The 13,540-nt window shown below is 35.3% G+C and overlaps 2 protein-coding genes and 1 long non-coding RNA gene across 3 annotated transcripts in view; 1 reads left to right on the top strand and 2 right to left on the bottom strand.

Moving 5' to 3' along the window:
* LOC116172177 (nuclear receptor coactivator 3) overlaps positions 1-6,979 on the bottom strand; it is a 45,395-nt gene extending 38,416 nt beyond the window's left edge. Inside the window, 1 exon segment of the mRNA XM_031489330.1 lies at positions 6,900-6,979. Coding sequence (XP_031345190.1) covers positions 6,900-6,979 — 80 coding nt within the window.
* Positions 6,980-7,378: 399 nt separating this feature from the next.
* Positions 7,379-9,904, top strand: LOC116170702. The gene is made up of 4 exons (XM_031487206.1): positions 7,379-7,484; positions 9,032-9,144; positions 9,210-9,414; positions 9,474-9,904. The coding sequence occupies exons 1-4, from the start codon at positions 7,379-7,381 to the stop codon at positions 9,839-9,841; spliced, it is 792 nt and encodes a 263-aa protein (XP_031343066.1). The 3' UTR covers positions 9,842-9,904.
* Positions 9,905-10,052: 148 nt separating this feature from the next.
* Positions 10,053-10,658, bottom strand: LOC116172179. The gene is made up of 2 exons (XR_004145602.1): positions 10,410-10,658; positions 10,053-10,118 (listed from the first exon to the last, which is right to left on the bottom strand). It is a non-coding gene; the product is annotated as an uncharacterized LOC116172179 (long non-coding RNA).
* Between the last annotated feature and the right edge of the window lie 2,882 nt (positions 10,659-13,540).

The raw sequence follows: 13,540 nt of genomic DNA, 5'->3' as shown, positions 1-13,540 counted from the left end.
AGAAATGTGTGTGGTCGAACTTTTCCGAAACGGCTCCACCAATTTTTTTTGTATATTTGCTAGGTATGAAAATAGGTCGTGTGCGAGGCGAGGCGGCGCAGCAATCAAAACCGAATGTACTTCTCATCCAAGAAAACATTGACTCAGTTGACGAGAGTTCTGTTTAAAGTGTTTTCTCCCTTCAAGAATTTAATGATTTAAAATTAAATCCCAACATTCTCAAAATCCGAAACTAAATTTTTGACACCTCTCTCGACACTTTCCGTTTTAAAATAGGCGCAAAATTAATTAAATACGCGTTCGGCAACCGGCGGTGATATTATTACAAAAACTCGCTCACGATATATCCATAATTTTTTCTTATGAAAACCTGTGATTAAAAAGATAAGTGAAAGAAGATCCAACTAGGAAGATTTTTTTTATTACCTCTCTTTATGTACTATTTTGGTCATTTGTAATGTTAGGCAACCAACATACCACCTTACCGATGCTACCCGAATGTATTTGCAAAAAACGGGGTAAAATTGCGTATTTGATTTTTGTAATCGTAGTGTTGCAAATAGAAGTATGATCGCCCACGGAGGTCAGGTTGTGAGTGATATATAACCAGCTTTTTGTTTTTGTGGATGTGCAAAAATTGAAAATAGCAAATTTAATAATTATTGCAGTATGAGATACAAAATGATTAGATTGATACAGACAAAAAAAATTACTTTAAGATGCTGAAAAGAAGTGAATATTCCCCACTAATTCGAAATTTATTAAATAAAGTTATATAAGAAAAAAGGTAGGTTAATCTCGAGGGTAATCTAATCCGTTGCCGCAGGCACTTCTTTGTAAATACAATCGGATAGCTGCGGTAAAGTGGCATGTTGGTTGCCTAACGAACAGCTGGACATTACAAATGATCAAAATAGTACATCTCCATTAGGGCTGCAAAAACTTATCAATATATCGATAATCAAGGTCTATCGATAATTATTTATTATACATTAATTAAACATTTACAATGACTCTACACAGTGCAGTGTTTGGGACACAATGCCTCTATCTTCTCTGTCCATTATAGGTACTAGTCATTACTAGGCTTCAATTATCGATTATTTTTCGCAGCCCATAATATTTACTATTAGTTTAATGTAAATTTACTCAGGTCTGTACTACAAACTAAAAGAACCATCAATGAATTGCTTTATGCATAAACGTACCTTAGCGTACCTACTACAAACCCGCACACATCAACAGATTAAATTCTTTTCGGGGACTACCATATTCCCTTTGTCGGTACCCACTTCTGACGCCCCCACAGTATTTAAAAACGCCATTTTGGTGGATTTCGCACAAAATAGTACTCAATTTTTGGGGCACTTCTCATAGCCCGAGATTTTATTGGCGACACGAGAGAGAGAAACCACGTGACAAAATTCGCAGCGTTTCGAAGTCGACTACGTTTAGCGAATTCAAACGAATGGATTTTTTGAGTACAAGATTTTTTTTTAATTTCACCATGTAAATCTACCAAATTTACTTGAAGTGCAAGGATTTGTAGAGCATTTATACATAACGAAATTATTTTTTCTAAAATCGCTCGGGAATGCCTATACTTTCTCCTGGGATCAAATTCAGACCTCAAAATCCACCAATCTAGTACTCTAGTTAGCCAACGAACTTTTCTGAACCGAAAAGGGTCCCCAAATATTTTTGCGGTCCTGCGGCATCAAAATATGTCAAACAGTGATGTGAAGGAAACGATTTATAGGCAATAAGATGGACACCAAATATTATTTATAAAAATTCCCTAATATATAATAATGTTTCAGAAAAAATCTCGGAAAAAATAGTATGGGTGAGGCTTAACGCCTCGGCCAAACAATTTATATTATCGTCCAAGAATGTCCTTTTACTACTAGATACACAATCTACTGTAGTGCGCATAGCCGTATATTCGCTATCATTTTGCGTACAAATTTATGGTGAACAAATAAGTGCAATATAACCTAAAAAAGGACTATAATCTGATGGTGGTCCATAATAGGCCCCCTGACTATAAATTCCTAACTTTTTTACCTTTTTTTCGGTTGTTCTTGTCGCTGGAATTGAATTTTTAGATGGCTCTAACTTCGGCTCTAACATAAAACTGATACATTTTTTACTCGGCTCACCTGAACATTCTTACTGGAAGCACGTATTGTAAAATCTATTAGTTTTGGCACCTCTTAAAGTCGGGCGCACCTAAGCGAAAAATCGTCAATAGAAGACTCATTTCTTTGCGCCTCAGTCATTAATTTCACTCCTCACACTTTATATTTATAAAATAATTTATTTTTTGAAAAATAACAAAAGTAACGCCAGGAAAGGAAGATCACTTACAGAAATTTAACGATAAAAATACTACGCGTTGTAAATAATATTTTGAAATCATATACTACTATCTGCATAGACGCGTAAACGATTTCAATGACGGGGAAACTGTGATGAAAGTTCAAATTAAGTAAGATTAGTAAATGCCAAATAAGAGAATTACCTACTGATAGAAATAGTGTAATTAAAATTGGGACTACTGGAATTCATAGTTTTTTTTGTTAGGTAATGGATCCGCAAAAAGTCACGGAACGGTCAATTATCTCCGTTATCTGCAAATCAATCTTTTTCAAGTTGGGTGTGTGTACACTGTAAAGAACAAAGAATATGTTGACTATAATGGGAATTTTTTAATACTTGCGCTTTAACCGGAAATTGCATCTACTCATTTTTCTACAATTTTACATTTGAATAAGATTTTTGTCGCAACTAATAAGTTCACATATGAAGGGATTAGATACCATAGAATTGTTTACTCTATACAAGGTCAATTCTGCACAACTCTCATGCATATAAAGCACATTTTTAAAACCAAAATAGCAAATAGTTTAGTAAATTTTTCGGTTATAAAGGTAGTAGTTGGTGAATCATTAATAATGGAAAGGGGACCTCGAAGGGGGCTCTTTACACAAACGTTTAAATGACGTCTGGCACGTCGTTATAGAAATTTTTAAACCTGCAGTTCAAATAGAAATTTGGTTCTCATCAGCCATAATCGACCATTGCGAATTGAAATAAAATAATTTCAAGATGGATATTTTTTTCTAAATAGGTACGCCATTTTGCGTACCTACTATCTGGTTATAGTTTTTGACATAGGTATGCCAATTATTCTCTAAAAATTTACAGATGCAAGGGTCCATTCAACAATTCATATGTCTTAAACCGTTCGAGATAAGTGAGTGCTCTTTTTTATAATCGAATCCTTAAAGTCGAAGTTCGAAGGAATGTTTTCAGTGATCGCTGAAAGTCTTGAAAAAGTTTCCAGGATATCTGCGATTCTTCAAATTGCAATGCAACTACTATTCCTGAAGCCAAAAATGAATGCCACTTTGAATTTTAGGATCACTTTTATTAACATTCTGTACGGCTATACCCGGAAGTTTTTGAGTTACTGACTTTTTTTTAAAGAATTATTCTTATTTTTTTATTCGGTGTGGTCGGGTTTGGAAGCAATCGGTTCATTTTAAATGTCATTCGAATCAATTGTCAAACAGTGTTATAGGTAACATATGTCATCTAAAAATTTGGAGATGATCAGAAGACCGAGCGGGCCAAAGTTCCCCCTCAACGATCTTCAAAAAGTTCAGTAAATTTAGCATGTAGGGTTTTTTGTAGTATCGAGGTATAGAAAATTCTAAAATAGGCAGATGATGACAGCACGGGAATATGCTTCAAAATATCACAGAACGTTTTCTACTTCTTCTCCTGTTATGGGTTTAGTTCTCAGAACTACCTTCACTTGATCAAAATTTTAAAATAAGAAATTTTCCTTCCAGTCATTCTCGGGTATATTTCAAATTGAACGCGCTGCATGTTCTCTACGCCAAACATGGTAAAAACTATGGCAGATAAATGCGTAAATCTGAATGTGTTGAATTCAGAATAAAATAGCGCATTTACAAAAAAATAAAAAATGGTATATTTCTATTTTAAAAAACCAAGATGGCGCCAACTTCCGGTATTTACGAAAGCGGCGCCATCTTTAAATTATTTTATTTCAATTCGCAATGCTCGATTATGGCTATGAACTAAATTTCAAGTTTATATTTCAACTGCATGTTTAAAAACTTCTAACGAACGGGCTCACCCTGTATAAAGCAAACAGAATCAAGCAATTGGAGAAATTCTCTGAAATATTAGATCGACACTAGATGTGTCCCGTCCAGACCGCCATTTGAGAGTACCCTCCTCTGACTTTCTGTATCGCCCAGACGTTCCACTCGGCACTCGCCCTTTCTGAGTACCTACCCAGCTCCGAAATGGCGTTTGCAAGATATTCGTTTCAACCTCACCAATAAAAGTGTCCTAGTACAGACAATTAAATTTACTTAGGTGAGTACTCTCCTACAACGCACCTTTTCGAGATAATCGTACCCTCTAAATGCCACGCCGCCTGCATAGTTAATATTTTTCATATTTCAAAAATAAAATAAGATGAAAAGTCTACCCATTTGTGCGAATGACTACAATAGTACATTTTACATAGGTAGATTGGTATCTTGTACACGGTATACCAGTTTCGACGTCCCAATACAAAATTCCGAGCAAAATTCGTAGGAATATTTGGAACTTGTGCAAAATTCGAGTATAAAACGATGTTATTTCTTATGTTTTTGCGATGTTTTCAAAAATACGTAAAATAACTTTCAAAAAAGAATTGAGTCACTTTTCGAAATTGCGCGTTTGCCACGTTGCTATTTCAGATAACGGCTCAACATAATCCAACCCTCTTGGAAAAGGAGCCGAAAATGTGTAAGCCCGTTCCCTATATTCCTAGCAGCACATCTAAGTTGGGACACCCTGTACAGTATATCTTGTTCGCCATCATGAGAAACATGGAAACTGTTTAAGAACTTCCTTTTGCCCATCATGTTTTGACAAAAAAGCTGCTGACGGAAGTGTTTGCACTAGCAACAGAAAGAGAGCAAGATGGATGTTCTTTCGTTATGGTGATAACATCGATGAATATGGAGGAAGCTCGATCACCAGTGTATTTTTTAGTACGATTGTAACACATTCAGATGGTAAGGTAAGAGTCGCAAAAAATATTGAATAAGAATTTTCAGGGAATATGGGAAGACACTCGGGAAGACATTAGCGATAGATATTCCCAGTTACATCCATACATGTCAGAGGAAATTGATATCAGCGGATTTCAAATAGAGAGTGTATAATCAAGTCTTTTTAAAGCACGCGCAACGAGTTTAATGGCTCGATACCTGAAGTGCCTTTAAAAATTTCAAGAGCGAATTACACACGTGTTTCTTATAGTATTTTTTTTAATATACCCCGCAATATAATTTAAAAATAAGGGCAATAAAATAAAATCATACATGTTATACTCAAATACGAGCTCAAATATGTACATGTCTAATTATAATTCCATGATTGCCACTTGACGTTTGATTATAAAAAATCACGGTCTTTGTATATAAAATGACTTCGGTTGAAAAAGATAACACGGTGTGGTCCATTCAATGGCTTGTTCTAAAAGCAGAAGAAAAGTTGGTAGGTGCAAAATCCAAATCCCGTAAAGGTTAGTATAAAAAATATGAAAATTGTTTTCGCGAATGAATAGGGAGCATCTATGTTTGTTCTACGAAACTTAATCTACGATTCCCTCCTTGGAGAAAAGTAAATAACTAAGAAGTCCGATCCGAATAAGGCAGATTTTATGTTATGTAAAAAAAAAGGATCATACTAACAGGCAAGATTTACAATATCTAGCATTTCCCATCTACCAACAGTACAGTAAATCTCCCATTTTTAATCAGTTAATTAAAGTAGGTAAATCTAATGCCGATCACTACATTTGCAAATAACCACAAAGATAAATGACGTTTAGGAAGAAAATAATAAAAGTGAACTGAATTGTTGGGAGCGTATTACAATGAAAGCGATATGCAACCGCACCAATTAAGTTCAACATTGATTCAAAATTCGGAAATGGTTCCTTGATTGCGATTGCTTAATTTTTGACTTCCGTGTTGAGATTTTGGTGTAACGTTAAAAGCAAAATCAATTTCTAATAATACACGACTTGGACTAAGTTTGCCAGCGAAAGTATAATAAAATAAACTATCGATTAACCCTAACCTTAAAACATTGGCCGCTTTTCGCTTAACTGAGTTGCCAAAGCGTGAGAGTACACCATTTTTATTACATTGCCAATCATTTTTGTAACTTTATAGGACGTCTTTGGAGCGTGTCCAAATTTCAGTTTCCGTTTTCTTTCGATGCCCTCTCCAAAATTCGTTTGCATGTACGTAACAAAAATCAATGAACCTCGTGTTCGTGTCGATCAATATTTTTCGTCGCTAACATGGCGGAGGAAAATTCGATGAACGGCTTTATTCGCTCCTACCTCAACGTTTAGTGCATCAAGATAATTAAAAAAAAAAACAAAGATAGGTTGCTCCATGTAAAAATCACGTATGGAACGAGTGCTACAACAAAATAGAACCGTAAAGATTAAGTTATCGTGGCGTTTATAAACCTGTTAGGTAGTAAATATAAGAAAAATTAGAAGTTTTTGTAAAAAATATGATTAACTGCAAGGACAAGCTGGTCGTTAAAGATGAGAATGCGAGAGAAGTGAACTTTTGTAACAATGCCATGTTTTAGGCTTATCGACCGAATGGTACTGACCACGCTATTTTTGGCACTGTTATACGTAAGTGAATAACTGCGCACATTCGGATCGTGTGTAACATTCGCTCAATTATCAGTTTTTGATAAGTAAATAAAAACAAAACGGGCGACCGCAGCGCACACCGTTGATTGGAAACCGATTCCAATTGCAGAAATACACGTACCGGGTATAAAAATCCAGAAAATTGGAGGAATCATCATCGCAGATTGGAGGAACGTTGAAATACATGGTGTGCTCCAACATTATCACAGAGAACAGATGTTAGGCAGTGACTAGAACAGTTGGCAGGTTTATGGTGGCGTTAGACACTACACAAGGCTTTAGCAGAACACATTTATCACAATTTTTTTTGTATATCTTTACAGCACTTCTTTTATAAATCCCAATGGCACCGAGAGTTTAACCCCGAAATTGGTCATTCCAAATTCATTTCTTCAAGTATTTCCAACTAGCACTAGGTTAAACACGTCACGCACGGCGAAGACTATTGACGTATTAAACACGTACAACAACGGCCGGTACATATTAATTCAGGGAGTCGGTATTTCGGCGAGCACTGTAAGTGGCACTCGATGCGGAAAAGAACGCAGAAACCGCGCGAATTGTTCGAAAAAAAAATGTTTAAATGAGCATGAAAGTAGGATGACGTCGTATCCGCGCGCAACACACACGCTTCCTTTCGTTGCCGGCAGCTCAATGGCAACGGCAACCAGCGGCGTCCACTTCAAACGCGAGCTTCTCGAATGGGGTTAGTAGGTCGTGGTGACGTAGAGGAGAACTCGCGAATGCTACCGATTCGCATATTCTACGTAGCTCGAAACAAGGCTGTATGAAAATAGTGTTTTTTAAAATATTGCCATAGCGACCTTAGTCACATGCCGGTTTTTCGTATGTACATTTTCAGTTATATTGTGAAATCTGAGGTAACGAACAAAGATAAAGAGGACGCTATTATTTTAACGACGTTTCGTCATAATAATCAGTTAACGATGGACATTATCAAGTTTTCTATTGACTTATAAACGATAAACAAACGACGGCGATGTAAAAGAAATTCCCAAATCGGTCGCGAATTGCAGAAACACTTTTGGCAAGTTACTCATCACAGCTCTAAGTTCAATGCAACTTATTTCGCAGGTCTAGTTTTCAATGCCAAGACCGCTAGTCCCACATGACGAATAAATGATGTAATGAAAAAGAAAGTGTGGGCCTCAAAATATGAAAGGAGAAAAATTAAATCGCTGTCAAATTTAAATTTTTTAGGTAGCGATCCTTAATCTTGACACCGATATTGCGTTGGTGTAGATGAGAGGAAGTAGCCATCAAAATCAGACACTTAAGAATATGGCGTGCCACGTATCATGTTATAATTTAGCGTTATCAACATAATCAACTTTCCTTTTTTTAACGATCATCACGTACGACACGCATAGGGCTTGTGCCTGCTCAAATAAAAGCACAGTATTCTGCAATGCAAAATCGCTGATTAAACACTTCGTCCATGATACTGGTTCCTACTCGACAGCCCCTCCAATGTACCATTTATTACTACTTACATGTACCTACTCCTCGTTGATGATAACCAAACATGTCATCACCCCCATTCACAGAAAACGAATGTCTCTCTCCAAAATTATCGAGACATTCGATTGTCTTCACAATTTCTGTTCAACTTTGCAAAACGTTATGCCGAAATATTCACGCAACGCGAATACCACGCTTTTTAAAGAACTCTGCTACCTAACACCCAAAATGTTTGAAATTTCATTAGAAATCAACAATGGACATGTATAAATTTGAGCATTGCGAAAAAACAAGCGATTTATTGGTCAATCAAACGAAAATTTGAATTGCTGCAGTTTTCATTAATTATATTTAAATTCGTAAACGATGTAAATTTCATTCAATCTTAAGTCCGATTCTATCAAGATAAGAGTATTCAATTGTTATAGAATCAGTTAGTTTAAATCATAATAGGTACAGATATCGGTATATATTGCATTATGTGAAATGTGAATGTTAATTACATTATTTAGTTAATTAGTAAAAAACTTCAAAAAAGTGTTTTTTTATTATACCTGAATCACAATCTCCGTTTTAGACTCCTATTCTTGAACCGCTCGATAAAAATCGGTGAGTGGGTAACTTTGTCATCGGTGACTCACTCACTCACCAAATTCCGTATTCTTGACACTAATTGAAAACCGCTCGAGTTTGTCAACTTGGCACCACTGTATTCTCACTTTTTTCTCATGTCACTTGTTTGAATCTGTCAAATTGTGATTCATTGCGCAGGGAAAACGTCACCTAATTTTACCAACAAAAATATACACGAGAAGTGGAAGACGGTTGCAGCATCTTTGAATAGCACTGGAAGGCCTTACAAAGATTGGAAAAATTGGCGAAAAGTAATGTTTTCATTAATATGCAACTCAATACCTTATTAAAGCTATATATATTGTTGCAATTTTAGACTTGGCAAGATTTATATTCTCGCGTAAAGGCGAAAGCTGCCAGAATCAACCGGTCAACAAACCAAACAGGTGGCGGTCCCCCCAGTGATGAAAAATTGACCACATTCGAGCAGGATATTGTGGACACTTTTATCAAGCCGGTAGTGGTAGAAGGAGATTCATTAATTAAAGAAAGTGTCTGCAATTTCCATGCGAATGATACAAGTATATAGGCTACGATTTTGTAACAACTTTCACGTTACAATTTTTCCTTGTCCTTTTAGCCACATCCATGATCTCCAATTCCAGTGGTGCAATTGTTCATCCCATAATATTGAACCCTGTTGACGAAGTCGACATCGAGGTTATCAACATTGACGAGGTAACCAAAATCCCACCTACGCAACCCACGACATCCAAGAATCTAACCAGTTCAGCAGCTTCAGAAATTGTTAAAAAAGGGAAGAAGCGAACGGCAGAAGAATCGAGGGCGGAATATGCAGAATATTTGAATAAAAAATTAAAAATAAAAAAAGACTATTACGACGCAAAAATTGAGCACTTACGGCAACAAACTGTTTTAATGGAACAGCAACTCATTATTAATACACAATTGCTAGAATTAAAAAAACTTAAATATAGCTCCAACTAATGGTAATATGTAAAATATAACGACAAACGATTTTTATTGATAATTACATAATGATATAAATTTTCTAGTTGTATAATTACAAGTGCTGGGGAGCGGCTAATAAATTTTTCAGTGCATTTTCCTAAAAGAAAATTAAAGCTGTTGCCTGCACTTGGTCCATCTGGGCCACTACTACTCCTCCGTTTTAAGCTTTTTCTTCGTGATTTTTTTCTTATACAGTGTAGCACTGCTTCAAGACCAGATCGACAAAAGATTTTTTGGACTAGTCACTTCCTTCCTGAGAAAATACCTTTTCGTCGGTCTGTAGTGATTGTGTCTACTAGTTTATGATTATTCTATTGTGCACATTTGAAATGTACATCAACACATGTATTTCAGTAGGTGAGAACCTATTTTATATCGTTAAAAAGAAGGAAGTTTAATAAACAGTTTCGTATAAATAAATAATAAAAATCGCCTAGAAATCACAGGAGAACGAGCACGAAAATTTATCAAAAGCGAGGTTAGATTTCATTCATAAATCATATAAACACTGAGAAACAAGGTGAAGGATGCATAAAATACTCACGAAAAGCGTGACGGTTTTATTTATTGCCTATACTTTAGGAAAATATACGAGTAAGATCACCAAAAATCAGTTTAAAAGGATCGCACAACTCAAGTCACTGAAAAAAAACTGATCGACTGAAAGCGCTCGACATGTGACAGTGTGAGTCAACCACTCGAACGGTTTAAAGCGTCAAGAATACGAAAATATGAAAATCGCTCGAGATGACGTCATACTCACTCACTCACACGGTAGTCACGCGTTCAAGAATAGGGCTCTATAACACTCAAATGCGTGCGAAAAAGGGCCTTTAAAACACACGTGCTTTAAAGTTGCTAAGTAACGATACTTCAAGTATGACTTTTGAAACTGTCATCTGGATGAAATAAAAAAATCCTCTTAGGTCGCTTTCTGTAAATGCAGAACATCTCTTTGGCTTTTGTACCTATCCTTTGGTTGAAGCTTTCACAAACGCGCGTAATTTAGGGTATGCTTCCAAATCTGTTCCACTTTTTAATCGCAACATTGCTTGAAAGTTTTGAATGAATGCACCAAAATATAGAAGATTTAAATACCTTTGACATTTCCTTCATATATGCCAGCATTATGGATGCATTTAAGACTTTATTCGTAACTTCCTATTCATCCATGGAGACAATTTTTCATATTCTTTATAATATGCTTTACTGGAGTTGGATTTTACACCTATCAACGTTTGTTTAGATTTTACAACAATCGATTTAATGGACGGTGTATTATCTTTTTCAACGGAAATCGTTTATTTCACAAAGACGATGATTTTTATAAGCAAACGTCAAGTGACATTTCCATGGCAATCGTGAAATTACGAACACCCAGCCCACTTAATTAGACATGTATTCGAGTGTAACGTCAATATGATTTCATTGAATTTCCTATTTTTAAATTATACTGCAGGTATAATAAAAAAATACTATAAGATACACGTGTATAATTGGTCTTTAAAGCACTTGCAACGTTAAAGGCACTCCGCTTTGCGTCGTGCCCTTAAACTCGTTGCGCGTGCATTAAAGACTTGATTATACACTTGTATCTTAATATACTATTTAAATGTTCCTATATACCGATGTCTGTATCCATGTTGTGTTAAAAACTATACAATTTAAAATGATGTCTTAAAATGCACTAAATCCCGCCTATAGGTATTATTCAGACTAATAGCATTGCGCCTTCCACCAACCATGGGATCATTTGCTTTGCGTCTTATCGTGGAAATACCCAATCACATTTTATAACATGGTATAATTTCTTCTATACATTTTATTTAGTTTTGTTCAGGACAAAGAGCTTCAGATTAGCGCCAATAGATAGTTAATTATTTATTTAAAAAATTGAAATCAGCAACCATATCGGCGATTGATCGCTTTCATCTATGAGCAAACTCATTTTTGTGAAACAAAAAGAAAGTACCTACACTTATGGTGCAGAAGTTCAGAAAGTGTAGTTCAGCTCTCTGAGTAATGGGAAATGCCGCGGCAAGCCACGGTCTATATAATAAGAGAAAAAGGAGTAGGAATATAGTAGTCGAAGTAAAATGTATACGTATTCGATAGACTCGTAGAAATCTTCGACAATCCGCAAAGAACTCCCTGCTTTAGTTTAGTCATTGTTATAGTGGAGGGCAGAAGATTTCAGTGAACATCACCAATTTCCTTAGACCAGTTTCGAGCATTCTGCCGGTTACTCCGAATTAGGTTTTCCTGCAATTTTCCTAGTTCGTAAGGTAAATACCGGAGTATTATTTAGAACATAAAGATTTTCTGCAGGGGCACCTCTAAAAAGCATTATGCGAGTCTCTCCGCAAGTGGACGCAAGCCTGTTGAGGGCCCAGAACAAAAGAGGGACAATAAATAAAAAAAATAATAAAAAGCACCAATTCGTGCTATTTAGCCGAAAGGACGAAGTTTCGATAGAGAGGATTTGGGTTGATCAAAGGTTTTGTCAGTACGAGATGCTACCAAAACTAAACTCTTTTTTAATGATTGGTTACTTCAGGAAATCGTATACATGGTAGGATTCCACGAGGGATTAAAGCTCGAGATCCCATCCGGTATATTGTATATACAGGCCGTTACCTAAAAGTATTCAGACTCTCATTAACAATCTGAAAATTTGCATGCCAACACAGTTTTTCATGATCTATCAAAAGAAAATGTTATCATGACCGTTTCACGATGTGGATAGCAACTCTCTTATATCACCCTGTATATTATTGCATTTTTTAAATCTACATCTACATCAAGTCTACGTGCGTCGTTTGATACCACATTTCCCTATACCCATCAGTATCAAAGGTTTTCAAGTTAGATTTTTCAAAATGTTACGTTTGACTACTTTTCTTTAGGGCCCGGTACCTATGACTAATTTCAAAAAATCTTTCAAAATCAACAATACTGATACGAAAATGATTTAAATTTTGATCGACCTTCTACAGGGTGTTTTAAAACTAATGGTCAATTTTAATATCTTCAAACCTTAAAAAGTTGATTTTTTTCAAATACAGCATGTTTTGCACTTTTAAATGTCGAAAAATTCTATCGTTCAATTATTACATTTCCCTTATATTTCAAATTTTTAAAATTCTGATCCTTATGCGTAATTATTTTCTTAGGAGACCTTGAAAACAACGCGTTAGCGGATCTGCCAGACAAATCTTTTTATGGTTATAATTGTTATCATTCGTTATTCACTAAATTTGAAAAGAATCCTATTTACTTTAAACTTTAAAGAATACAAAGTTAAATAAAGATGAAATAATAATGGAATACATATTTCCAGATAACAAAGTAATTGTCATAATACTGCCATCTTTTGTTCGCCATAAAAACCTAGATGTCTGCAATCTCGTCCGCAAAAAAAATATTTTAATATATAATGCAATTATGTATTGCAAATAATATATAATATAAATATAACAAGTAACACGTCAAAATTTGTGCTCTTTTCAAAAACTCCAAAATATATAGGATGGTCCATATGAAAGAATGTAATTTAGGGTTGTAAAAAAACCAAAAACCCTGAATAAAACCTGTGTGCTCCAAGAAATATTTTATCAAATCAATTATCTTTAATAGGTAGTAAATAATAATACATTTCTGTATACAGTTTTTGAA

This window comes from Photinus pyralis, unplaced genomic scaffold, assembly GCF_008802855.1.
Source record: "Photinus pyralis isolate 1611_PpyrPB1 unplaced genomic scaffold, Ppyr1.3 Ppyr1.4_LG5, whole genome shotgun sequence".
NCBI classification, from domain to species: Eukaryota; Metazoa; Arthropoda; class Insecta; order Coleoptera; family Lampyridae; genus Photinus; species Photinus pyralis.
This window is presented reverse-complemented; position numbering and strand designations above follow the sequence as displayed.